This window comes from Myripristis murdjan, chromosome 18, assembly GCF_902150065.1.
Source record: "Myripristis murdjan chromosome 18, fMyrMur1.1, whole genome shotgun sequence".
In the NCBI taxonomy this organism is placed as follows: domain Eukaryota; kingdom Metazoa; phylum Chordata; class Actinopteri; order Holocentriformes; family Holocentridae; genus Myripristis; species Myripristis murdjan.
Window position 1 is genome coordinate 13090642 of NC_043997.1, and position 27166 is coordinate 13117807.

Below are 27166 nucleotides of genomic sequence, written 5' to 3' on the forward strand. Positions count from 1 at the left end.
AGACAATGTAGAATACACAATACAAATGACTGCCTGAATCTGATTAAAGAGGCACCAAGAGCACCATTAACACTTTGTAAATCGTCTCTCCTCCTTGCTCAGTTGATTGATCGCATGTCAACTACAAAATCAAAGGTTAGTAACTACTTTTTTATATATATTTTAAAAGTGCCACTGGTTTAACCCTCATGTCGGCACATCACATTCCTGTTTCTTCTGTAAAAGCTTGAGATGATTACTGGGACAGGGGACACATTTTAATGTTGTCTCTTTGCTGCATTACTCATGTGGTTGCTCTTTTGCCTTGCAGGAGAGTACAGAAGGCTAATTAGTGTCAATAGATGGCTGATCAAGGTGCCATTAAAAGTTATGTGATCAAGGGCAACCTTCTCCATCACACCTGGTGACTTTTTGCGTGCACCTCCCCCGTTTCTTCCTCTGCTGCCACGACAGTGTGACTTACATCACACACAGATAATTTCTCTCTCACTCTCTCTCTCTCTGTTTTTTTTTGATTGAGACACGTCCCTTGTCGCTCACGGACGCATGTGGACAAACTTCTCACACATGGCTCCTTTCACTCCCTTTGTCCCACTCTCTGCCCTGTGAATTCTTCTCCTTGGTTACCGGTTGTCATGGTTTCGGAGCCCCTGTAGGCTAACTGGAGGGATTAGAGGCGGCCATTTTGGGGACAGCTGGGCCAGGTTGGTCCCTGTTGCCCCCTGTCCCGCTCCCAGTCACTCTGGGGGGAAGAGGGGTGGCATTGTGTGAGGATTAGAGCTTCCTGTGTGTCAGCCCATTACACAGGGAGGGGAGGTGGGGGCAGAAAGAGTGAGGGAGAGAAATGAAAGAGAAAATGAAAGAGAGTGAGTATGAAAGAGAGTATGACACAGAGAGGGGAGGGGAGGGAGGGAGGTGGCGGCCTCTACAGCTGCACCCTCAATCACACTCATACAGGCTGATTATCCCTTTCACACAGTCATACACGCACACACACACAGAACCGAGGAACTGAAACATATGAAAAGAAATTGGAGGCAAAAAAGGCAGAATTAGCAGACAGCTAGCCCAGCGCCCCAGACAAAAGACCCCCGATCCAGACACACTGAGCGTTGGAACAAACAACAGAAAACTAACCAACAGAGTACATGCAGGCACACAGAGAATAAGAGTCATGCAAACAGAATACTTAAACAGATATAGGAATTCAGTGAGATTCAGGCTTAACTGAACCCAGACTAAAATACAGACCCACCCCACAAACCACACAGGCAAGCAACAAACAGGTCTCCTCTTCACATCGCCATTGTTTTATTTATCTTTTACACATCACATGGGAAGCATGGGAAAAATATTTTGTCTCGCGACTACAAAAAAAAAGAGTTTACAAGTGGTAAAGCAACAGCATACGAGAACTAAAACGAGCTAAGTAGGAATGCAGTGAGTGCAGACGATTTCTGTGGGGGCAGAAAACTGAACTCTCAAGTGCTTTGAGAGAGGAGAGGAGCGAGGAGGAATGAGAGAGATAGATGCACAAGGTGGGGATTTTTTTTCTTTTTTTTTTTTTTTTTTTAACGGACGGGGCTCACCCTTGTTGGTTCTGCAAGAGTGTCCAATACGACACTGTGCAGAACGTCAACTACAGGAAAACCAGTTACAATCATTGACATAAGGTCATTAGCTGCTAGCAACGTTGGCGGCTTTAAGTACCAGGATTGTTCACAGAACGACTGTTAATGTAACACAATCATCGTCATCGTCACCATCATCATCACCATTACTTTAATCAGCATCGTCAACATCATTATCATCATTTTGCATTTGTTTCGGTATAGATGTTTGGGCAGCAGAGGACACAGTGCAACTCACAGTGCAACTCAGCACATCAGAAACATGCATTCAGCAGCATCACATAAAAAATAAAAATTAAAAAGAAAGGAAAAAAAGTAAAGAGGTGTAACTGCAGTTCATATTTACAGAGGTCGGCCACTACAAGTTTGGCCTGTTTTGGTATGGAATTCATTTTGTAAAAATCTTGAAACTTTCTTATTCAAATTTAACAATATGTTCTTACAGCTTATACTGGTTGTCTGATATCTGTGCTGAAATATTTGCCACCCAAAAAAACACACACATGCCCATGTACATAATTTCATTGTGTGCTCCTTAAGTCTCATCATGACAATTCTGTGTAAATGTAAAACATAAGGCCTCACTGTGATCTTTGAAATAAAAAAATACATAGCTAAGCTGACTCAAGTACTACTTTCACAATTATGTTGCACTTTAGACTATCATATAAACAATCTAGACCTATCCGACTAATAAAAAGTACACATGAATTAGAATTAATGACTCTAGAAAACAAATTTCATTCTATTAAAAAAAATACATTCCCTTGTCAGGACCCTTTAAAAAACTGAGTGAGGCCAATTCAGCCAATCATACTAACTCTCTACACAGCAGTGTCCACCTGCTTGTCAGCTTCCACACCAGAACCAACACTGATTGGTAGAGGATCTAGGCTGTCACCTTTGTCAGGGGATTTAGCCAATCCCTGCTTTTCATCCTGTTCTTCTGGGCCTTTATTGCCTGAATGCGAGCTGCGATCCTCCGTAATGTCACTGTCATTGGTTTGAACCTTGGAGGCGCCGCTGGTCACTGCTCCAGGGTGCATTTTCATGTGTCCCTGTTGATGGAAGACGTAACACAATCATCTTGGTTAACGATCAACACATTTACGGCTGAGTCCAGTGTGAGAAAATCTGCGCCTCACATTAAAATATTGTAACACTGATCTTTGGATTACATTGTTAATACTATTAAACAATTCCCGTTACATGAATTTACCTTCAGTCCACTCCGGCTGGCGTATGCCTTTCCGCACTGGGAGCAGCTGTAGGGTTTATCAGGGCGAGGAGGCTGGGTGTGCAGTGCTGGTGTTGGGTGAGAGGGTTCTAAGTCCTCTGAAAGCTTTTCTGGCTTGCCGTCACCTTCCCCTGTGGGCGTCTCCTTTTGTGGTTCTGGATCCAGCATCGGTAAAGCGTCTCCGGGTGTGGTGGTCTCACTCTGCCCTTTACTTGGGGCAGCCTTGTCCTTCTCGGGCTCCTGTGGTTTGCTGGCAGAAGCCTCCTCTGCTTCGGGGATGGCACTGGGACTGGCAGGAGGGGTGAGGGCAGGTAAGGGATTGACAGCTGGGGATTTTGGGGTGGATTCAGGACTTGGGGTCAATTTATCACTGGAGCACACTGGAGTGTCTGTAGACGGTGAGGTGTCATTGCTAACCCCACTCTTTATCATATCACTCTCCACCCCAGGTTTGGAAACGCAGAGGGAAAGAGGTGTGTCCTCATCCGCTGTTTCCCCATTGGCTACAGCTGAGTGAGAACTGGCTGCTGGTGCTTTGTAAGGGCTGCTGCTCCTCAGGTCAGCGTTGGTCTCCTCCTCAGAGCACATGGAGTCGTTCATGGGGCTATCATTGGCGAGGGCGGTGTCTCCCAGACGCAGGGGGTCCCCGGCTCCCGCTGTGGGGGGATTATGGGTCAGAGGTGGGCTAATACTGGGTGTGGAGGCCTCAGATTCCTCCGTCTTCACAGAGATCGGATCAGCAGCTGTGGATTGCTTAGAAGTGGACCCTGAGTCAAGGACACTGATTGTAGATTTGGAGCTGCTGCCCATTGTTAAGGCCAGTGGGAGGAGTTGGGGTTTGGATGGGGAGCCAAAGGAGTCATTATTCCCATCAGCCAGGCTGGCATGCTCCATTTCAGTGCCATCTTCAGGAGGCATGTCCTCATCAGGTGGTATTTGCCCTCCCAAATGTAGACGGATGTGGTGCTGAAGAACCAAGGCATTTGTGAACTTTCGCGGGCAGAGTGGGCAGGAGTTCTGGGCACGAGCATTGGGTGGACGAGCGCGGTGAGTGGCCAGGTGGGCCCTGAGGCTGCCCTTGGTGGAGAAGGAACGACCACACAGCTTACAAGGGAAAGGACGCTCTCCCAGATGTGTGGCCTGGTGCAAACGCAGGGCTCTAGGGCAACTGAGGACACGCAGACACACCCCACACTGATTAGCTGCCAGGGTGCTGGGCAGAGAAGAGGCAGTGGTGGTGGTTGTAGAGGTGGAACCAGAGGTGCCCTGGCTGCTTACCAGCCCCCCAGCACTGGCACTGGGGCTGAGGCCAAGAGCAGCCAACATTTCCCTGCGATAGGCGCTGGAGGTGGTGCTCAGGTCATGACCGTGTGTTTCCCCATTGGCAGAAGCATCGGTTTGTGAGGAGGTGGAGGGAGAAGAGGAGGATGAGGAAGAGGTCCCGCCCTGAGGCTGTTTTTCAAGCTTTTGTACCAGCCGTTGTAGCTTGGAGGTGTCTGAAGTCTGGGTAGAAGGGGCAGGAGAGGAAGAGGAGGGGGAGGAGGTTGACGGTTTAGGGAAAGGTGGGAAGGGGAAGGGAAGCTGATGTGAAGTGAGGTGGGAGGTTGATGGATGAGTTGGGGGCCTGAGAAGTGCGAGGTGGTGAGGGCTGGTACCGCCAGGGAAGAGAATCTTCGGGAGGTGGGCTAGTTGGGAGTACGGGGAGCTTGCATGCAGGGCAGAGTGAGGGGGTGTGTTTTCATCGAAACGCTGCTGCTTTGCTGGTTTATACTGGCTGCCCATGGATGAGGAGGAAGAAGCAGATGAAGACGAAGATGGCAATGCAGTGCTCGATGCGCTGGCTGCAACTGCGGCTGAGGCTCGGTTCAGCTGTAGGAGTGAATGGGCTGTGGACAGCAGCGCCATGTCCACAGAGGGAGGAAGAGGTAAGGACGAAGGGGAGGGGCGAGCTGATGCGCCAGACAGGAATCCCAAAGCCACGTTTTCTGTCATCCCAGGAATGCTGCCTTTCACCGCGTTAAACGGCTCATCATCCTCAGCACGCCGTTTCCTCCTTCTCTGGGTGGCACCCAGGGCTGAGCCGGGCTGGCTCTGCTCCGACAGCGCTGGGGGCAGCAGGGACAGGGACAGCTCAGGGTTCTGCTCTCTGTGCCGCAGGAAATGGGCTTTAAGGTTCCCTCGAGTTGTGAAACGGCTGAGGCAGACAGGACACTGGTAGGGCCTTTCACCTGTATGTGACCTCAGGTGGATCTGGAGAGATGAATCACTGCTCAGAACCTTGCCACAAAATCGGCAGGCATGTTGAGGGCGGCCCGATGCAGAGGCAGAGCCCAGGGAGGAGCTGGGTTGGAGGTCCTGGGAATGGCTGGAGGTAGGAAGGGGAGGAGTAGGGAAACTGATGCCATTGCTGTGACCAAATGGGGAGGTGTTGGAGGATTTTTCGTGGAGGTAGCGTGGTGGTAGGCCCAGTGACAAGGAGATGGGATGCAGGGAAGCAACAGAGGAGCTGATACTGGATGAAATAGCCGAGGAAGAAGAGGAGGAGGCAGAGGAGGGAGGGACTCTGCTTCCGTTACTGTGTGAAATGCTGGATTTGGACCCAGATGGCTGGGGGAATAGGGAGGATGGAAGGCCAGTCAAGAGCGTTGAGGCTGAAGTTGCTGTGGTGGCAGGGGAAGGGTGTGTTGGCGAGGAAGATCCTGCTCCAGTGGACTTCTGGTGGCTCTCCACACCACTGGCCTGTGGGTTATTATCTTGGCCAAAAACAGCCCCTCCAAGCCGCAAAACATGCCTGCAGATCTCCTCTGTCATCTGCATCTGGTGGATTTGCCTCTGCTGCAAAACCCTCAACTCCTCCAGGAGAACTGCCAGGGTTTGAGGTACCTGGATCTGTCCCTGCTGTCCTGGGGAGCTGGAGGACTGCTGCTGACCTGGACTGGAGCTGTCACGCTGAGGTGGCACACACTGAGATGAGGAGGAGGAGGAAGAGGAGGAGGAGGTAGTGGTGGTAGCAGAGCTGCCCATCTGTGGAGAGGTCATGGTGGAGTGAGAGTTGCCTTGGTGGGAAAGGGTGTGTGAGCCTGAGGTTTGACCAAGGGGAGGAGGTGAGTGAGTCTGGGAGGACAGCGAGGGGTGAGGAAAGTCTGGAGAAAGGGAAGAGTGGGTGTTAGGGAGGGAAGTGGTGAAGGGGGCGATGTGGCTGGGCCAGTGGGGAGGAGGCGAGCTCTCGCTGGGTAAGGAGGGCGCGTGGAGCCCACCGGGGGATGGGCGAGGGGCCAGAGGCGGCTGGCAGTCTTGGAGGGAAGTGGGGGATGAGGAGGAGGACCCTGATGAGGTAATCTCTGAGCCAAGAGACATGGATGGTGACTTCACACCTAGGTGGTCATCTGATGATTGACAGAAAAAAAGAGAGAGATTAAGACCTTCATGCAAAATTATTCATCCAAATGAACACTGTATTTCAATGCAGGAGAATTATTATGCAATATCCGACTGACAATATCAACCTGGGTGTTCAGGTATGTAAATTATGTAAAACATTCTGCTTCGATTAAAGAGCGTATTTGCTTCATTGACTCTGGCTATTGTTTATCTTTGGAAATGTGTACGCATACCAAAAGATTGCATTGCAACTTCAAAAGAAATGCCTACTCGGAAATGGCCTTGAACAAGCAAATAAACAAATGAAGAAACTCCACAGTCTATGAGCTTTTGTACTGTCTTGTCTCAATCTGTGTTCTCCGGAGCAAAACTCCTCAAACGTCTTGCACGCACAAAAAAGCTTACAGACCACCTTGCTGCTATGACAACACATTTTAGAGGACAATGGACATCACCAAGACAACCCATAACCCCTCTTAACCCACCCCCTACTTCCAGCAGTTACGTCTTTCATCTCCCTATTCACCCTTCCCCCCTTACGTCACGGTGGAGGTCAAGGGTCAGGCCACGCTAAGGGTTCTGGGCACTGTCCGGACACTCTGATTGGTCAACTGATCTGACCTCTGCTGCTCAGGGGTCAAATTCTTTCAGAATCTTGAGCATAGAGTGAGAAAGAGTAAAAAGAAAAAGAAGGGGGGAGGGTTGCAACAATGGACAGACAAACTAACTATTCCCTCCTGGAGAGACATAGTGATGGAATGAATGACTGTACCTCACCGAAATTCCCTTCTTGCTACTTTAAAAAAAAAAAAAAAATCTGAACCTGCGAGGAATGCACAAATAAGTCCGCATCTAAACTTCCACTTCCCTATGTGGCAGTCTACCTGTGGAGAATCTAAGGTGCAAGCAACTTGATGCTAATGCCAGCTTATTGCTACCCAGTTGAAGTGCGAGCGCATTCTCTCCCCCCTCTCAATCTCTCTTTTTTTATATCCATCTGAACCCCCAACTGTGTAGGAGTATACAGTCAATAGGACTGGGGCAAGAAAGAGGGAGAGAGAAAGGGGGAGGGAAGTATTGAGAGGGTGGAAAATGAGGGAAGAGGGGAACATAAGGGAGAGAAGCATGGAGGGAGAGCAAAAGAAGAAGAGAATGGAAGGGTGGAAGATTAATCTTTACCAAAAACACTCCCTTCCCTTCCCCCCACCCATGCACCTTATTGTTAACAAATAAGAGAGTGCTCTATACTAATCAAAGACCTCCAGCAGTCAGCACTGAGCGGCCTGTTGGTTTCCTACAGGACAAACAGCGCAGGAAAATGGCCACAGATGTATGTTAGTTAATCCTACTCTATTCACTTCACAGGGACAAGTTTATTGGCCCCGACCAAAGTGCCTAAGGCCTCCGCTTAGTGGGGCTCATTACAGTGAGTGACTAAGCAGGAGGGGTTTCTTTAGTTGACAAACTTAGACCTCAAACTTTCTAGTCTATTCAGTCAGGTGTGTTGGTACAAGTTGGAATGTAGACATGCACAATCAAATAAAAAAAAACACCTTTTTTCCAATTATAGAGAACAAATGGAAGCCACACACACAAAAACAGTCAACAACCTGTACGTCTTAGCTGAAAAAAATCACTTTTGTAAAGTCTGTGAACTGATTTACAAACTAAAACAGAAGGCTACATTTCATAACCACATCCAGTGTTGCGCATCATTAGGTGTTGCAAACCTGTTGTCCGCTGTATTCACCTGATCATACTGAATTAAACCAATAAAGACACATAGAGATGTTTGCTCACCGTGAGACAGCAGCCTTGTGCCCCCCGGATCCGCGTTAACGAGCTGCTGGGGTCGCTTCTGCTTCCGGCGTGACATGATTCACGGCGAAACAGAAAGAGAGGGGGGCATCAGTCGATTAAATGGCAGTAGGCACGTTTTTTCTTTTGCGCACTTGGCCGCGCTCCTGCAACCATCCAACCATCCAAAATTCAAAAGTCGCGCAAAGCCCGTAAGGTAGGGGAAAGATGACTTTTCTAATAACGCATGTACTCTGTTTTCAATGTTGAGATGATGTTCTCTCATGGAAGAAAATGGGGGAAAAAAGAGGTTACAAGTATGGGAAATCCGCGGGTCTGCACCGTGTCATATTGAGCTGCACTGAATGCGTGTGGCTGTTTTCTAAAGTCTCTTCTCCCCCAAACTTGTCCAATTTGCGCCCCTCCTCTAAACTGCTTCCCCGCTGCATGCACATAGCCTACAGAGAGAACACACACACACACACACACACACACACACACACACACACACACACACACACACACACACACACAGAACCACTCCTTGTTCTTCAATGATATTTGCATTTCAATGGCGTGTAACACACAGCCTCTCTGGTTCTCTCCTTTCTCTCTCTCCTCAGCTTTATTTTTCTTTACACACTCACGCAGCAGCTATAAACTTTCAATAAAACATGACAATGAGATGTCAGACCAGTTGGGGTGCCTAAAAACAACTTAAGCCACAAGATAGAATGGGAGACTGGACTTTTTCCAAAGAGCTATGCTTTAATCTTTATTCTACTCCAAAAAAAAAAAAAAAAAAAAAAAGATCCACCACTCATCAGACAAATTAAGGTGTCATAACATGTGGGACTGAGTCTAAAATAATAAATCCGACAGGTGACTCATCCAACAGGTGATATCTGATTAGTTATGGACCCCCCCACCACCCCACCACCACTACCACCACCACCCCAACTCTACCCCACCCATCCCAATCCAATACAGGCCTGTTGCACCCCATGTCTAATCCTGAACAAAGTGGATAATGAAATCATGGCAATAATCGCCCGGCCACATAACGCAGTTAACGCCACCAAGAGTCAAAAAATCTCTCTCCCAGACAGAGTTCTCGTGGTGCCAGATAAAGACTGGATATGTTTTTCTTTTTCTTTTTTTTCCCTCCCCACCCTTTGATTTCCATAGGGCTAATTATCAGTGAGAGTCTGTTGTGTGTGAGGCCACACAGCCGTTCCACATGCATGCATGTATTTCATGTATTATCACCGAGTGTACCCCTCCACCGCACCCCACCTCCCGTCCCCTCCACCCCCCCTCCAAAAAAGCATCTTACACTGGAGCTCTATTTAAAAGGCAGAGAATAGATGGGAATCTGCGACAATGGCGTGCTGGACACAGTTGAGTGAGCATCTCCCCTCTCTCACTATGAACCCCCGGATCCACTGCTGCACAGCACAATGCCCCTCTTTCACCCCCCGCCTTCACTCCTGTACCACGTGGAGAAATGGATAAAAGAGAGAAAAGAGGGAGAGAGAGGGGGGAAAGACCATATTTAAGTAGGTGTCTCACATTATATGTCCATCCAAAGCCCCGTGTAAGAAAACGGGTGCATTATTTGATTTGGGGGAAGAAATAACTGCCATTGCATTGCTCCAAGGTTTGCAGCGTGCAGGCTGGCCCGGTAAACTATCTTAACTTCACTGAAGCTCATTAGTGAGCATCACCTGGAATTAGTTCGTTTCATTTCCATGTGTCTTACCTCCTCTTCATCACCTCACCTCTAACATCAAAACCTGTTTATCATGTTTTTCTTGCACACTCAATCTTATGGAAAAGTTTAACATATAGGCTTTATAAATTATGTTAAGTGTGTGTGTGTGTGTGTGTGTGTGTGTGTGTGTGTGAGAGAGAGAGAGAGAGAGAGAGAGAGAGAGAGATGAAGGCTGCTTCAAAATATCCTGTAAAGCGTCATGAGATAAGTTCTGTTGTGATTTGACACTATATAAATAAAGATTGATTGACTGATTGTATTTGTAGCCTACATGTGTCATTAGTTTGAAATCAATATGAAGTGACTAAAATAAACTTAGAAATAAACTTACACATATAGCTTACACAAATAAAAGCCTACTTGCAGACTGTTTGAAATGTACTAGTACTATAATAGTACTATATAGTATAATAGTATAATATAGTATAATATATAGTATAGTAATAGTACTATAATATATTATATTCTACACACACACACACACACACACACACACACACACACACACACTCACACTATTATTGTTGTTGTTTCAATCAGAGGATGATAGAATTCTATGGTAGCAACGAACCAGCCAATCAGATTGCAGCATGGATTTAGCCGTTGAGTTGACTTTCTCCGTTAAGAGCCACACATAGTAAGGAGTTTACCACAATTTGGTTTTATTAGGAAATTGTTTAGGTAAATTTTATGTAAATTAACAGAAAACTGTAGTGTTATGTCGGTTGTTCAGGCTGACAAATGTTTAAAAACGTCTTGTTGAGGAGAAGTTTTAGTTTGAGCTAATGACTTGACTTGCAAACGTTGGGTTAGCTTGCTTAGTTAGCGTGCTAATGCCAGTATTAAATTATAGCAGTTAAAAAAAAATGTTAAAAAGTGAGTTACACAACCAACCTAAGGTATTTTCTGGTTTTTAATGGTAGCCAGCAAAATGTAGCCTAACATCCAACCCCATGAAGTAGAGATGTTAGGTTTATGACATGTGACTTGAGTTAAATGGAAGAGCTTTTACATTTCTCGACATTGCTAGCCAAATGCCCAATAGCAGCAAGGCTTTACAGAATTTTTCTGGAGCTGGTAATAAAATTAAATTAGTATATGATTTTTGTGAATTACAGGTCACTGGCAATACCATATTTGCTTGTTAGGTAGCCTCTTTTGAAGTCTGTTTGCATTCTAACCTGTGATAAAGAAAAGAGAACAAAACCTTTACACTGGAAACCACATATTCTTGGACTTATTTGTGATTTTTTGTTTGTTTGTTTGTTTGTTGGGGGGTGCTTTGTTTAATCTCACATGTTTATTACATTACTTGACAGCACAAAGTGTATTTTTTCCATATTGGTAAATCTTCTGTCACCATGAGTGCAGCCTGTTAGTAAACTGCCTCTGTACTTTTCGCAGCCATGGCCATGTCTCTCTGTGACGACACTCTCCTGTGTAACTTCCCAAAGTGTCGGGCCAAGTTGTGTGGCTTTGCCTGGGTTACCGCCTGCTCACATGCTTTCTGTGATCAGCACGGGTCCGGTGAGTTCAGCCGCTCCCCTGCCATCTGCCCAGCATGCTCCTCTGCACTCTCTGGGAAGCTGGACATTGTAAGGACAGAGTTGTCGCCATCCGAGGAGTATAAGGCCATGGTGTTGGCCGGTCTTCGGCCAGACATAGTTCTGGATATTACTTCCCGTGCCCTGGCCTTCTGGAGCTATCAGGTAAAATGTGTACTTCTGCATCTGTATCAGTCTGTCTTTCTGTAAGTCAACAGTGAATTGTTAAAACAAGTGATGAATTTACCTAATTAAAAGAATGGAATAGAACTTAAATTGAAGTCAGAAACAAGAGAGACTCCTACAAAAAGGTGTGTGAGAGAAAGATGCAGATATTGTCCTCTAAAACATCATTGGCTCTTGTCAAAAACCAACATGTTGGTCCATATGTGTGCAGATCCACCAGGAGCGAATGTATCAGGAGTACAGTCTGTCCCGGGCCGAGGCGCAGGTGAAGCACATGGAGAAGGTTTTGACCCAGCAGAACCAGAGCAGAGAGCTGGAACTCACCACCATGAGGGGAGAGATTTCTTCGCTGAAGAAGGTAAACTACAACTGCAACTCAGAGCTGCAAAATCATAGGTCGCATATTTGAAATGAGCCCGTAAGCTGTTTATCAGTCACCGTCTTAAGTGACAATAGCTTCAGATAGCCCTCTGACCTCCTGGGAAATACCGTTGCCATATTTGTTACACTTCTGATAAGATTATGCAGAGGTCCTATGGATTAAAGTGGCAGGGTTTTTGTTGTCAGACACAGGCCTGTATCAGTCTTTTCCTGACCTTAAATGACAAAATAGTGTTAGAGTAGCAGTGTGACACAGACATTGAAAGTTGTCAAAGTTTCTTGTATCAGTGATAAGTAAGAATTTAGACAGTGGTTTACAAGACATATGGCAGGTTATTGAGATAAAGAATAAAACAAAAGTTAGAATTAGTCATCCTTTACTTGTCTGGTTAGCTCCTGAGAGACCCAAGGACTTGAAGTGCGATGACTGCACTAGACTCAACAGAGGCTAGGGGAGCACAGGAAATCAACAGGACTTGTTGTCTGCTGTTTGACATCAACACCAGACACAAGCCAGATGCTGGTAGATTTGTATTGCAGCTGTTGAGTCAGTCAGGTTCACTACTGGCCACTTTGGCAGGCAGCCAACTTGTGCTCAATAAATCTTTTTTATTTTGAAAAGTATTTGGGCTTCAAAAGTATCTGGTGAAACTCTTAATGCCTTAGTTTCTGTCTGCTTAGGTGATGGAGGAGTATAAGAGGAAGTACAGTGAGGTGTCCGAGAGGCTGATGGAGAGGAACAGGCAGTACCAGAAACTACAGGGGCTGTATGACTCTCTGAGGCTACGAAACATGGTGGTGGGTGTGGGGGACAGAGACGCAGCTCTGCAGCCTGGACACCATGACTTCAACACTGGTAAGTAAGAGAGACACTGTGGATTTAATTTGATGTCTTTGTAGTCTAACTGAACTGATTGATAGATGATGGATACTCAGTAATTTGTGTGAAAGACTCAATCTGATGTTTCAAAAACCACATTTAAAAGCTGTTACAAATAAGGAAAACCAGAGGTAGGTGATATTATTTAATTCTGTGTCCTGGGCCAAGCTTTTTAATGTGTAATTTTGCTGTTATCTAATAATTGTGAAAGCAGAAGCTCAGAATGATAATATAAATCTTTTATATTAAGTGAAATGTCTGCCTCATTCAGGCCAGATGAGAAAGAGAGACAAATATTGTGTATGGCCCTGCTGAAGAACTGAATCAGCACCTTTTCCAAAAAATCAGTTGTTAGGCTAATGAGTTGACAAAGACAGACAAGAGGAAGGAAGCACAGTAAGGATAATGTTAAATTGAACAAAGAGGCTCACAGCAGCAGGGATTCTGTCGAGAAGACGTGGTCATCAGGAAAAGACACAGGGAGTAATGAGCTGATTGTCTATGTAAGGGAATTTGATGTGTTCACAATGAAAGACATCCATCAACCTCCTGTTTGTCACCCAGGAGTGGCCCGGCAGGTGTCTCCCCGGGAAAGCCCTCAGTTCGTGTCCGTGGGCCCTGATGGGGACAGACGATTCTTCTCCTGCCTGGAGCCGGAAGGAGCCATGACCTTCTTCCAGCTGAGCTCTCCTGGCAGAGACAAAGGCCGGCCCTCCATCAAGAAGCACTGAGATAAGCAGAGCTGGTTTAGGCTGCTAGGATTTGATACTAAGTGTAGCACAAATCGCTGTCATCAGCTGAAAAATTTATCTGCAAAATGCCAGCTTTTCGAGAACTAATAACAGCCTTGTTGTTAGTTTAATGTCAATGTGTTTTTCCAGTTTATCCATTGGATTTGAAACGGTTTCATCAGCCCAAGTGTCACAGTACTTTCTCAGCCCATACAGGGCCATATATTCTTTTAAGTTAATACAAATTAGATTGAGGTTTTCATCCAACTGTGACACTTATATCAGATTCATATATTTAATGGTGCAGTGTTATGTTTTGTAATTTATTTGAATCTGATTTTCTGTAGTATTATATAAAGTTAGACAATAAAATGGTCATATTGCACTAAAACACCTTAACAGTGTATTATTACTCAAATACCTCAGCTATTTGAGTGTGTGTGTGAGTTACAAGTTATTTAGAACCTGCCGTTTTTACTCAACTGCAGTACAGAGCAAATGCCTGTTTTTATCCATGCGTGATTGCCTTATATTCAGATATCACCCCCATTGACTCCAGTCTTGAAGGAGAAAAAATGATGCGCGTTTCTCATCTTGTCCAAAATATCGAGATCCTTTTCTCTTATAACCATTACTCAGCTGCAATCTCTGCGCCAGGCAACACTTTATATAATAAACATCAATTATTTATCAATTCTGTATCTCACATCTTCATTGGTTTGATATACAGAGAAAACAGTAATGAGTTATTATTATATCAGTTTTACATTTTACATTATTATATCAGTTTTACATTACATTTCATACTGTCTCATTGGATATAAACATTAACCTGGACTCAACTATAAAGACATGCTGATTCAAACAAGGTAAGGATAAAGATAGGTAAAGATAGTTGGCTTGTCATGTAGGCCTATATAAGGTTTGAAAATTGTACAAATGGTTGATTTTTGCTTGATTTTCAACAATCTGGGTTATTTTGTTAGCCCTTTAATAGTTATGTAGAGGTTGTTGAGATGGACAGTAGAAGCAACTTCTCTGCAGTCTGGGTAATCTGGGTTGGGACATTATATGTAGTTTCCTGCTGGCTCAATCCCCCAAACAACAGCAAAATGTGAGTGCTGATGTGCCTTGAGCAAGGCACGTAACCTCCAGCTGCTCCAGAGGAGCTGCTCCAGTGGCCACCAGTGAAGACTGTGGTTGTACTGGGCAGCTCCCAGGTGTGAATGTGTACAACTGTGTGAGTGTGCAGCAGGGCGTTGCTGAGAAAGAGCATGTGTGCTCAGCCAAACTGCCCTGGATAATAAAGGTTACAATTTAATGAGTTATACCCAGAGACATGGTGGTGAAACCTCCGACCAAAATAGCCATCCATGTCCTTTGACCTCAGAATGGGAGCCACTGCGTTACGACACTGGATGATGAAACTGCAGCATGAGACCATAGCCGTGACTTTTCTATATTCTGCACAACACTGTGCCTACTATATTGTTTTTACACTCAATTGAGATTTTAAGAAAGCAGCAGATCTTTTAGCAGAACTTTTCACCGTTCTGCTAGTGGATAACTGAATGAAAAAAAATAGTGAAATTAAACTATTCTACATCTTGTTGATGACCCCTGGAACTCTGTCAGAAACCACTAGTGGTCCCCAAACCCCATTTTGAAAACCGCTTCATTAAGACGTCACAAAATGAATACGCTCCAAGCATTACAGATTTTTTTTTTTTTTTTAAACATTATAATGAAGTCATAGTTTGACAATGTCATCACAGTCAAGGTTTTGTTATTCTTTTACAAAATGTCTTCCTCTCCCTTCCACAACATTGGAATACAAAAGGGAAATATTTATAAATATAAACAAAGTGTTTGCCTAAATGTAACATAATGGTTGGCTTCTATTTACAAAAATCACACACAAAAAAAAACAAAAAAAACAGGCACACACTTTGGGATCTTCACACTCACTGGTTCTCAGACATTAAGATTCCCGGCCCCAGTTCTGTCCCCTCTTTTCTTGCTCCATTCATTCACTCTGTGACTTGTAGCTGACTGAAGCAGCAATCTGACTCTGGATGTTTTGTCTCTTGCCATTGACAATGAGAAGCAGAGGGGAGTCCACTCGTATACTCCTGAAGTCAAAAGACTGTTGGAGAAGAGAAACGCAGACAATGAGGGAAACAGAATGACATGACGCTGAGCTAAACCTCAACAATCCTGTCATTTTGAATTTTAGACTGTTTTGTCTTCACAAGGCACTTGTCATTAAAGGGGAACTTGTCTGTGTTTGGCACTGGCACTTAAGCAGAATTAAAAATGGTAAAAGGTTGTTTTTTGGATTCTTTAATTATTATGAAGTTGAAATTTGAGGATATTTCTTTTGGAATTTGGCACATTTCCTGCTGAAACAAGATGTGGGGGCAGGGCATGAAGAAGGATAGGAACACTGAAAATTGGCTAATTGCATTGAACATTTTGTATGCATGTTATATGCAAACTTAGCTGACAAATTAGCAGGAATGTGACACGCGTGATGTAATTTGTGAGCTTTTTACTTTTTAAAGTAGATACTGACCTGGTCCTTATGTGTTATGCTTTGGCGTTTGAGGTGAGGTTCAGGAATGACTACAGTGTCTCCTATAAGGACGCCCCAGCTGTCTGCTGTGTTGTACACCATTACCACCATGCATGTCTCTTCACTGTCCACCATACCGAATGTACTGGCAAAAGGAAAATAAACATAAAACTTAGCAGTCTACCATGATGACATAAATACATGTTTGTCAGTACCTATTATGGCAAGACTGAAGAAAATGTGTGTGACTGAAAAGACTATCAGTGATGCAACAAACTGCACTTACAAGGCCATGCGGCCTTCGGAGGCCAGGCTGAACACCACCTTGCCCAAGGCAGCCACCCCTGCATTGTGTCCTTGAGAGAGAGAGGACAGGGTTCGAGGCTCCAGGCTGCCCACCCGGCCTGTAGGCGAGCGGAACTGAGGAGAGGAGCAGGGACCTAGGGCCGACGTGTTGAGGCTAGACAGCATCGTCCGTAAACGACGTGCCTTCACCTTCCCCTGAAGACAGGGACATACAAATGTGATGGAGCACAACACAAACCAGAACAGGACTTTGCTGCCACCTTCTGGTAGGAAAAAAAAAAAAAGCATAAATCTCCATATAACATTTTCTGTCGTCCACATGCTGCAAAGTAATGAGGCAGCAGTTTGCTTTCCTGGACAGCCCTTGAAATATCCAATTAAACTCAAATAAGACAACATTGTTGTGCACCCTGTAAGTCAACATTACAGCACTAGGCCACCCTGCTGCCTGTAAACAATTCCTGTCCTACCTTGTTCTGTATGAGTTCTGTGACTTTCCCCAGATATTCCAGCAGCTGCTTCTCTCTTTCCAGAGGCTCCTCCCACTGGGGGTCAAGAGCTGCAGCTCGGCTGTAGCCGCCGAGCGCACAGGTGAACATCTCCTCATACTGGAACAGAGTGGATCGGTTGAAATGCAGCTCCGGGTAACACGAGGCCGCTCTGTCCACTTTCTCCTACAGAAAGGGAAAATAAGTGCAAAATATTATCCAGTTAAAACTGACTAATTGTATCTCTGGAAACATGTCGGCTGTTTGTTGTATGTGTACTCACAGACTGTGCATAGGCATTGAGAGCTTGCTGGGACATCTGTGGATTCTGTCCACAAGTGAAAAACAAAGATACGTAGGCATTACCCAGGATGTCTGTTAAGAAAAAAATAAACATATGAATTGGTATCATACTCTCCATGCCACCTCTGCAAATAAACAAGCACCGTCCAGCCCCACATCACAATAATGTCTTACAGCCCTCTGTTTGTTTAGGAGCACACCCTCACATACTCACACCAGGAGTTCCCGTCCGTGACATCCAGCTGTACAGCTTGCCGGGCCAAATCCACACTCTCCAGCACCCACTTGGTGTGCGTATCATTGTCCCCTGCTGGCAGCTGCCTCAATACCATAGACAGGTTGCGCAGGGACACTTTATTCTTACTCTGCAGAATGGAGGCATTAAGACAGAGATGTCAATATGATGTTAAGATAGAGAGTAAGTGAAGTCAATACAAGAAAGAGGGAAAGAAAAAAGCAGTCTGAAACTGAGTCTGCAAGATTTTCAATTGGCTACTACTTGGCTCTTGGGGAACACATGCTCACGTAATGGACTGGAAAAAAATCTGCCTCTATGTTTTTCTCCTTCCTCCATGCACTTTATGCACTCTATATATTCCCTCCTTGCACTGCCTTGTAGCACCTGCATCCTTTGGACCTGAGCTTTCGGGCACTTGATGTCACTGTTCTCTACTGAATTGATCTTTGCTTGTTCTCTCATATGTACATCGCTTTGGATAAAAGTGTCACATGCCAAATGTGAATGCGAATGTGTGAATGTGAGAACCAAGTAGGTTGCAACTTGTAACAAATGATGTGCTGTTTATTTCACTATTATTTTTTATTTTTGAGTAAAATTTGTTAACTGACATATCTTATTTCACTTTAGCTGTCGTGTTTATTGCATTATTGCAATAAACTGGTTCCAAATGAGAACAGTAAAAGCTGAGCTTTAGTTGGCTCTAAAAGAGTTAAGTATTCTGCTCTGCCTGCATTTCAAGAAAATTAACATTTTAACTGCTTTTGATCGAAGAATACTGCAGAATACTTCATTTGTATTTCCAAATTTTTAGCAGGTGATACTCAGATTATATTGTTTTCCTGTGGAAAGCTGAAGACTGAATAGGGAAAAACTGATGTGGGAGACAACTTCGCTGAGGGAAGATCCACGCCCCCCTCTTTGTCTCCTCGATCTACCTGCTGCAAGGCTCCAGTAAAGCAGTTCTTTGCAGCCATCAGGTCTCCTTTTTTCCAGTACTGCTCCCCCAGAGTGTTCCAGCCCTCAACCAGGACGGGCTCCAACTTCACAGCCCGGGAGAGGCACTCCTCAGCTACAGCACTGAACCCCGGAGCGATGTTCAGACACCTGCCCTTCTGCAGCAGAAACTCTGCTTTGTGTTTGAAGCGCTCTGCAGGACAGGTACAAGCACAGCGAGGGGTTTATATGCTGAAGTGAATACACTGGGTGTGGCTGCTAAATTACACAAGAAAAAGACCACAGCTCTATTGTCGAAATAAATGTAACCACCTCCCCATCATGGCTTACCTTCAATCTCCTCCACCTTCTGCAGTGTCTTCTCCATCTCCTTTGCAACATCACCTTGTTTCCTTCCTGCATCCTCCACACTGTGAGTCTCAAAATAGCAGTCTCTAAAATTATACAGTTCATCCACAAGCTCCTAGGTGGGACGTGGGAGAAAGGGCGTGGGGAGAGGGACAAGATATTTTAACAAAAAGTGGCACAGACACACATGCAAAAATAAGAGTAAAAGCAGGTGGCTTCAGTTACATCTACAATCATCTCTAAAGGTAGATCTTCCTATAGTGCAATACTGAGTTGCTGTAAAACCAGGACCACCATGTGCCCCATGCTTTGTGCATTTAGCCTCAAGGCAAACTGACGTGACTCAGCAAGAAGCTGCATGGATGCGAGCCAGACAGGCATATTAAAATTTAATCCCTCGGGCAACTTATTAGTGCCGAATGAAAGAAAACATGTTATTTATGCACAAAACAAACACAAAATGCATTTATCGTCATGATAGTCTCCGTCTCTGCAAGTGTAGTGAAAGCAGACATGACCGTGCTGCCTAGTAACATGACAACCAGTTGTTATAGTAACGACTGGTCTTGGAGATGGCTAGCGAGCCAACTGCTAACAGGCGGAGGAAGCCACTGACTTCAGGAGACACCAACACGACTATGAGACCCCAAACACCAAAAACGTTTGAGATATTCTTCATATTATCAGGAGGAAATACCTTTAGACTCTGCAGTTCATCTTTGTCTTTGGCAGGCTCCTCATTCCTCTCGACTTCCGCCATCTTTCCTGTACTTGACGTTAGGAGCTGCGGCACGGCGAGACGGCGCCAGCACTGACCGCGCTGGGAGCAACCAAACGGAGCAAATTACCAAATAAATATGGAGTTCAACACCCTGATATCCTTGTGCTCAGATGAAGCAGTCATTTTTTTGTCATAGGAGAACCCGAATGCACCGGTGATAGCCGCAATATAGAGGAAACAGAGCCGTTTTGTTACTATTCAGTAATAGCCCTGTTAACGGAAACTGGAAAAGTCCGTCCTCCAAATATGCCCGCCGTCGTTGTTGAACGAAATTCCTCTTCAAATTTAGAATCGATGAGAATGTCTTAGTCCATATTAACACAGTTTTCAATATTAGCTATAACTTATCTAATAACCGTATATCATCCACCAGAGCCGCTGATTCAAACAGCATTTAGTCGGAACGTTTTATTTACGATATCAGTTCCGCCGATTCTCTTTGGCTGTGCACCATATATTCAATGCTCCTTGCAAGGCGGACTGTATTGAAGTTTTGGGTGTAGCTGCTGTCCAGTCAGGCTTGTTTTATTTTTTTGTGTTTGTATCGATGTTGATTCCAGCTCGACATGTCGGACACGTGGAGCAACATCCAGGCGCACAAGAAGCAGCTGGACTCGCTGCGGGAGAGGCTGCAGCGGCGGCGCAAGGACCCGGCGCAGCTGGCCGCGGGTGAGGGAGTGGATGTGGACCTTCAGTGGGATAAACACGACACGGAGGTTTTAGCCCCCAAAGAAACACAGTGGAGAAGTTTTTTTTGTTAGGTTTAGCTGTGATTTGGTGTATTATTATCACATGATCCAGTCATCCATGTACCGGAACCACAACAAAACACTCCACTGGCTCCTCCTCTGTGCAGATTTTGTAATACTGGCTCCATAAAAAAATATTTGCAATGATTTAGAAACTAGTCAACTTGAGCAAAATAAAACGAGGCCTTGCACGTTTTTGAAAACTAATGAAATTAATGCACGACTTTGATTTTTTGTCCCCTTTTCTTCTTAATCACAACATCACATCTACAGTGTTTATGAGTGTGACTCAGCTCTGGACCCTCTCTCTCTCTCTCTCTGAGCTTGGATCAACACTTCACATCCCAAGAAATTCCCTGTGATGGATATTTGTTGATGATTTCTCCATAATGTCTTGATTAAACAAGCTTGTGTACAAAAAAAAAAAAAAAAAAACTGCCTAATTTTGAGCGATTCCGTGTGTTACCTGAAATTATGCCAGTTTTGAGCGCTTGAATTTCACTAACCAAGACCTTGAGATCATGGAAAAGTATTTTCATTTTCTCCCATATTCAGATTTTTATTTATTTTATTTTTATTTATTTATTTATTTATTTTCAGAGATTACTTAAGTGTGTTTTAGGTTTGTCTCTTACCTGTAATGTCCCTGTTTGGTCAGAGGTGGGAGGCAGTGCTGAGGGAGCCACAGCCCGGAGTGACAGTCCAGCTCCGTCGCTCCAGTTCCCGGCTCAGGAGGAGACGGAGAAGCCCCCGGACCCCGAGCTGGAGAAGAGGCTGCTGGGATACCTGTCAGATCTGAGTCTCTCTCTACCGACGGACTCTCTTGCCATCACAGACGAACTCAACAGTGTGAGTCCTGGTCGTTTTCATGCGGAGGTGAAGCTGTTTTGTGGCGAATCATACGATTTGCTTAATTATTCCATGTTTTAAAGTTCCTCCTCCTTGTCTCTTGATTGTTGCTTGCAGTCGGAAGCAGCCGTCTCTCATGGCTGCATCCAGAGTCTCCTGCTGAAGTTCTCCGCCCAGGAGCTGATCGAGGTTCGACAGCCCACCTTGGCCTCTTCTACGACTTCCTCCTCCTCCGCTCCCTCCTCCACGCTCGTCGTAGCGGTGGACCACACAAAACTATGGGCTATGATCGGGCCTGGGGCTGGAGCTCAGAGGACTGGAGTCAAGAGGAAAGCAGAGGACCAAAGCCACCACAAAAGAGCGCCAGGCTCCGCTCCGTCTCTTCAGAGCTCTCCCTCTCCGCCGCACACCTCCTCCATCTCTCTGGCGCCGGCTTCCTCCTCACAGCTGGCGGGGCCGTCCGATTGGAAGTCGGGGGCGTCGGGGAGCGGGGCGGATAAGAAGGGCAGGACCAGCAAGAGCCAGTCGTCTCACTTGGACATGGAGATCGAGAGTCTCCTGAACCAGCAGTCCACCAAGGAGCAGCAGAGCAAGAAAGTAGGAGTTTGGTTCGGTTTCCAACCTTTTTCGTGCAGAGGCGGCGTGCATTACGGGGGTGTAATCCTTGCAAATGTTGTCGTTTGCAGGTGAGCAGGGAGATCTTGGAGCTGCTCAACACCAGCACGGCCAAGGAGCAATCCATCGTGGAAAAGTTCCGTTCCCGCGGCCGGGCGCAGGTCCAGGAGTTCTGCGATCACGGGACCAAAGAGGAGTGTGTGCGCTCGGGGGACACGCCGCAGCCCTGCACCAAGTTACACTTCCGGTCAGTCGCTGTCCATCTGTTGATTTGACTAAATTTTGACAGGTTCTGCTTCATCCCACTGCACTAAAACATGGAGCAAATTTCACTGATTTGCCTAAAAAGGGGCGCTGTGACTAAACATCAAAATCTTTAACTCAGATGTGATATCTCAGACACCACTGGTTATATTTTGATGAAACTTGGAGGGATGATGCGCAAATGTCAAACTTTGAAAGCCCATTCCTGCGTACACTGCTGGTCCGACTTTGATGAAAGTTTGAAACATCCCGTGTTTTGTTGCTGTTTGGCTCAAAGGGTATTTGCATTTTTTGAGGGGGAAGCGGCGTGTTTGTGTGTCCTCTTTTTAGTTTATCTTTTGTCTGACAGCTGCCCTCAAATTCATTTTGAGTCCTTGTTTAGTAATAAATCCTGCAAATCTGCAAAATTACAGGTGTATGATGCAAAATTGGTCTGGAGTTCTTACTAAAGGTTACTTTAAATTATACTAAAAGAGATGCAGACATTATATTTCTGTCTTTATGGTGTCTTTTCCCACTCAGGCGCATCATCAACAAGCACACAGACGAGAGCCTTGGCGACTGCTCCTTCCTCAACACGTGTTTCCACATGGACACGTGTAAATACGTGCACTATGAGATCGACAGCCTGCCAGAGATGGAGGGGGTCCTCCTGGGGCCCCAGGCCGGGGCCACAGATCTCGGCCTGCATCAAGGCGACGCAGACAGCAACGTGGGCAAGCTGTTCCCCTCACAGGTGACGGAGAGTACTTGAGATTCCTGCTCTCTTCGTGTGTTCATTATTTTGGGACGGGTTATAGAATTTACCGCGTTTGTATTTTAACTTGCAGTGGATCTGCTGTGACATCCGCTACCTGGACGTGTCCATCTTGGGGAAGTTTGCGGTGGTGATGGCCGACCCGCCCTGGGACATCCACATGGAGCTGCCCTACGGCACGCTGACTGACGACGAGATGAGGAAACTCAACATCCCCATCCTCCAGGACGACGGCTTCCTGTTCCTCTGGGTCACTGGCAGGTGAGTGGAACAATATGAGCAGTGTGGGGAATGTGGTCTGGTCCAAACAACATGAAGTTCAATCCCAACAGGAAGAGAGGGCAGTGGTTTTCCCATAGAATCAGAAATCTTGGTACACCCTCGTTAGTGGCAAAGGCAGGCGGGTGGGGCTTCTTCAACCCAGTCGTGTGTATTACACTCACAAAATGAGTCTCAAAAACATGCTAACTAAAATATGAACAAGTTATGAACATGAATCAAAGAGTCTCACATAGGGGTGGGATGATATGAAACAAACGTGTCACGATCATCCTGGCCAAAACTGCAATTTACTAGATTATCCCGATAATCATCAAAATATGTTTAATACTCTTAAAATGGCACTAGAACATACTGGAATCTCTTTACCTTACATTTTGTTAGGAAACAAATATTTTATTGCATCACAGAAAGGATACATCATTTTTTGATAAGCATCCTTCAGAGTCAGAGTCTCACCAACACTCAGGTAATCACAACGAGGAGAAAAAATAATAATAATAAAAAAAAATAATCTGCCTATCAACCTGATATAGCATGGTTCAAAGAGTTATGTGTTTTGAACCAGGGCTGAACGATATGTCGTCATCATATCATTATCTAGATATGAACATGCACAATATTAATATCTCAAAAGGCAACAATACAGACAAAATCAAATTTAGGGTTAGCCTAACACAGTGATTGGTCTGTTCTGATCAAAAACATATTTTGTGACGTTACTGCATTTTCTATATCCAGTTGGTATTAATATGCTTTTATTTTGAAGAATGACAATTTTTCACTTTTGCTGCACTTAAAATTTCCATAAATTCCATAACGTTTCGCATAAATTCCGTGATATGAAATTTTGTCGTATCGTGCAGCTCTAATTTGGACTATTACTTATGGGCCAAATCAATGTTACGATTAAAAGAATAAAAAATAAACTGCAGTCAATTGATCAGTTAATTTGTGTTCAGCTCTGTGTGTAGTCATGTAAACCCGGTGTTTAGTGATTTATCTGTCGTGAGCTGGCCTGGCGTAGGTTAGGAAAGCAAGTCTTTAATAACATTATATGCATGCAGTTACTCCACAGTCATTCCCTCATAAACCAAATGAGTGAGGAAATTGTTTATTAAGATTCTTGCGCTCGCATTTACATCCACTGAAAGCGTTTTGTTCATTCACGCTCATCAGTTGTCGACTTGTCCTCCTCACAGGGCCATGGAGTTGGGCCGAGAGTGTCTCAGTCTCTGGGGGTAAATCTCTGACTTTCTTTGCATGCTCAGATTTGATCTCATATCTCATCTCAGTGTGACAGATTTTCTCGTTTTTCTTTGTGTCTTCTCTTCCTCTCTCAGCTATGATCGAGTCGATGAGATCATTTGGGTGAAAACCAACCAGCTCCAGAGAATCATCCGAACCGGCAGGACGGGCCATTGGCTCAACCATGGAAAGGAGCACTGTCTGGTGAGCCTGTCTGTCCTTGGTTTATGTTGGTTTGCATGGATTTGGCGAGAGAGGCCGCCCTAGCCATGTGTCATTTTTGCTCACTACAGAGCCCCTACTGGCTAAAATCGCCCTTGATTCAGAGTGTCAGCTAAACACCTAAACCTTCAAGTGGCCATCAGCAGTGTAACAGTTCATAAACTGCATTAAACTCCCCATGAATTGACCTCACATGACCTCTACTTCCTGTAAAACAGAACATCATCCTGCACTAGTGGGTGTACATTAACATTTCAACCAAGTACACCTTAGCAAATCTTCAAACATCCTCTCTCATCCACCTCGTCCCTTCAAATAAAATTGCATTTCTCTCCCAAACTGAGATCCTGTTGGTTTGCACTTGTGAGCGATCCTTCCCTGCAGGATGTCCCGCCCAAACATCCTGTTTCAACAGGAAATACATCAAATCAAGAAAGTAACAGTCCATTTCATGGGGTCTTCAGTGCACCGTATAAATGATGCAATGATCAATCAGCTAAAAGAATTAAATAGACTGAATTGCTCTGACTCGGCCTGAGTTGATATGAAATGCTTTGAATTGACAATTTTTTAAGACCAAATGGTGGAATTCTATTTAATTGCAAGTTTTAGTGTAATCATGAATAATTCACTTGTATTACTTTTTCCAAGTTTCATAAGCTTGAATATGTTCTTACATTACTAAACATGTTTATGTAATGGAAATAAAAGGTGGACTAAAAGTGCTGAATTGAATCGGTGACTTGAATTTTGGCTGAAGAACTGAAATTGAATCGTTCCAACAACAACACAGAAATCATCCTTAAACTCAAGCATCGGCATGAAACTGTGAATCAAATAGAATCTGACTTACACCCCTAATATCCATGTAATGTGTGTGTGTGTGTGTGTGTGTGTGTGTGTGTGTGTGTGTGTGTTTTCTCTTCAGGTGGGGGTGAAAGGAAACCCCCAGGGATTCAACAGAGGGCTGGACTGTGATGTCATCGTGGCTGAGGTAAATACCCAGCCTGGAACATTTTACCCAAGAAATTCACCAATATGCAACAACAATAAAAGCCATGAAAACAAATTGTATTTTTATTTATTAGTTATGTACATTTCTGGCAATGTCTCCTGTTTCTGTCTTTGTTTTGTTCTCTGTTTGTTTGTTGTTTTTGTTTTTTTGTTTTTCTATTATTATCTCTCATTATGTCTCAATCTCCTGTTTCCCCTGGTTTTTCCTCTGGTATGTTAATGTATATAGTGTATCCCCTAAGTGTTTTGATGATGATGTCATGCTTATCATGCCTAAATAAAACACTTAAAAAAAAAAACCCTCTCTCATACATATTAAAGGCTTGTCTTCATGTCATGTGACACACTGTCGCTCTCTCTCCCAGGTGCGCTCCACCAGCCACAAACCAGATGAGATCTACGGCATGATAGAGAGACTGTCGCCCGGCACCAGGAAGATCGAGCTCTTCGGTCGACCCCACAACGTCCAGCCCAACTGGTAAATGTTTGCGTGTTAACCGGGAATGGCTCTTTTTTAAAAAAAAATTTATTTCATATACACCGATCATCCCGTTTCGTCGCCCCGTCACTTTGTCGTTGTGTCTCTTCTCCAGGGTGACTCTTGGAAACCAGCTCGACGGCATCCACCTCCTGGATCCCGACGTCGTGGCTCGGTTCAAGAAGCGCTACCCGGACGGCGTCATCTCCAAACCCAAGAGCATGCAGTGATCTCGGGGTTGGGGGACTGTGTTGCCACGGCAACCCAAGAGACTTGCCCGGTCCGGTGATGGACAAAGACCGTTTTTTTCTTCTTTGTTTTTTATACCAGTAAATAAATTTTTTTTAAATAAATACTGCTAACAAGATACATTGCCTGTGTCTTAATGAAATAAAATGATTTGAAGAAAGAATGTGTTCTTAGTTTACGTTTTCAACAAGCCTGTGCACTCCTCCATGTTGAGACCGTAAAAATCACAGGAGACATTTTTAACGTACAATTTTTTTTTGTTTATTACTTTGTTAGTAAACGCATTGGTCTTTTGTCAAATGGTGGATTTGAATCGTTGAATAATTAGTTTTGTATCAAAAGATAAAACATTGCCGTTTCCAATTTCACAAGTTCTTTCACAGTCATCTGGGATCACTCCTCACATTCACCACCAAACCATGTCCGTCTTCGAAATCCACACTTGTGGTTTTTGTTAAAAAGTAAATACAATTTCATAATATAAAACACAATCAGAAGAACTGTTAATTCACAATATGAAAGAAAAAAAAATAGCCAGTTTAGCCAAAATGAGGTGAAGCCATAGAACAGATTACAAAATCTAATGGAAATGTATATTTGCTGCACTGCTCAGTTTACTACATACTCTCCCAAAAACGACCCTAAATACAGGCAAAGACAGCTGAACATCCTTACACATGGCCTGCACTTATTGTAAATAATGTGTTCACAACATAGGCCTTTTGTGGTTTTGTCTGTAACAGTGTGATTAATGAGACTTTCTAATGGTTTCTAATGGTTTTCCACAAAGCAGGATTAGAAAGTGGGCGAGAAAACAATGGAAAAGGTCTGTGACATCTTGGTCGTAGTGATTTTGAATTTGAATGTTGGGTCTAATGACATAAATCAGTCATCCATACTGATA

General features: G+C 44.6%; 4 protein-coding genes across 4 annotated transcripts; 2 read left to right on the plus strand and 2 right to left on the minus strand.

The window, feature by feature from the left end:
• Positions 1-2455: 2455 nt before the first annotated feature.
• On the minus strand, positions 2456-8125 carry si:ch211-212k18.5 (sal-like protein 2). The gene is made up of 3 exons (XM_030075731.1): positions 8050-8125; positions 2851-6254; positions 2456-2689 (listed from the first exon to the last, which is right to left on the minus strand). The coding sequence occupies exons 1-3, from the start codon at positions 8123-8125 to the stop codon at positions 2456-2458; spliced, it is 3714 nt and encodes a 1237-aa protein (XP_029931591.1).
• A 2289-nt stretch (positions 8126-10414) lies between these two features.
• Positions 10415-13786, plus strand: ccnb1ip1 (cyclin B1 interacting protein 1). Its single transcript, XM_030076564.1, has 5 exons — positions 10415-10457; positions 11225-11529; positions 11762-11908; positions 12613-12787; positions 13376-13786. The coding sequence occupies exons 2-5, from the start codon at positions 11227-11229 to the stop codon at positions 13540-13542; spliced, it is 792 nt and encodes a 263-aa protein (XP_029932424.1). The 5' UTR covers positions 10415-10457; positions 11225-11226; the 3' UTR covers positions 13543-13786.
• Positions 13787-15253: 1467 nt separating this feature from the next.
• ttc5 (tetratricopeptide repeat domain 5) lies at positions 15254-19852 on the minus strand. The gene is made up of 9 exons (XM_030075801.1): positions 19455-19852; positions 18740-18872; positions 18391-18602; positions 17429-17579; positions 17195-17286; positions 16894-17097; positions 16404-16618; positions 16118-16262; positions 15254-15688 (listed from the first exon to the last, which is right to left on the minus strand). The coding sequence occupies exons 1-9, from the start codon at positions 19515-19517 to the stop codon at positions 15569-15571; spliced, it is 1335 nt and encodes a 444-aa protein (XP_029931661.1). The 5' UTR covers positions 19518-19852; the 3' UTR covers positions 15254-15568.
• Positions 19853-19972: 120 nt separating this feature from the next.
• mettl3 (methyltransferase like 3) lies at positions 19973-26425 on the plus strand. Its single transcript, XM_030075800.1, has 11 exons — positions 19973-20207; positions 20946-21136; positions 21254-21733; positions 21823-21998; positions 22538-22751; positions 22846-23033; positions 24254-24292; positions 24395-24503; positions 25450-25515; positions 25901-26013; positions 26129-26425. The coding sequence occupies exons 1-11, from the start codon at positions 20105-20107 to the stop codon at positions 26241-26243; spliced, it is 1794 nt and encodes a 597-aa protein (XP_029931660.1). The 5' UTR covers positions 19973-20104; the 3' UTR covers positions 26244-26425.
• Positions 26426-27166: the final 741 nt, after the last annotated feature.

Coding starts and splice junctions, on each gene's coding strand:
- si:ch211-212k18.5 (XM_030075731.1), bottom strand. CDS start 8,125: ATGTCACGCCGGAAGCAGAAGCGACCCCAGCAGCTCGTTAACGCGGAT. Junction 6,255..8,049: donor CACAAGGCTGCTGTCTCACG/GTGAGCAAACAT, acceptor GTCAATCATCAG/ATGACCACCTAGGTGTGAAG. Junction 2,690..2,850: donor CCAGCCGGAGTGGACTGAAG/GTAAATTCATGT, acceptor TTCCATCAACAG/GGACACATGAAAATGCACCC.
- ccnb1ip1 (XM_030076564.1), top strand. CDS start 11,227: ATGGCCATGTCTCTCTGTGACGACACTCTCCTGTGTAACTTCCCAAAG. Junction 11,909..12,612: donor AGATTTCTTCGCTGAAGAAG/GTAAACTACAAC, acceptor CTGTCTGCTTAG/GTGATGGAGGAGTATAAGAG. Junction 12,788..13,375: donor ACACCATGACTTCAACACTG/GTAAGTAAGAGA, acceptor TTTGTCACCCAG/GAGTGGCCCGGCAGGTGTCT.
- ttc5 (XM_030075801.1), bottom strand. CDS start 19,517: ATGGCGGAAGTCGAGAGGAATGAGGAGCCTGCCAAAGACAAAGATGAA. Junction 18,873..19,454: donor ATGAACTGCAGAGTCTAAAG/GTATTTCCTCCT, acceptor CGTCCCACCTAG/GAGCTTGTGGATGAACTGTA. Junction 17,580..18,390: donor TTACTGGAGCCTTGCAGCAG/GTAGATCGAGGA, acceptor TCCATTCTGCAG/AGTAAGAATAAAGTGTCCCT.
- mettl3 (XM_030075800.1), top strand. CDS start 20,105: ATGTCGGACACGTGGAGCAACATCCAGGCGCACAAGAAGCAGCTGGAC. Junction 25,516..25,900: donor GTGATGTCATCGTGGCTGAG/GTAAATACCCAG, acceptor TCTCTCTCCCAG/GTGCGCTCCACCAGCCACAA. Junction 26,014..26,128: donor CACAACGTCCAGCCCAACTG/GTAAATGTTTGC, acceptor TCTCTTCTCCAG/GGTGACTCTTGGAAACCAGC.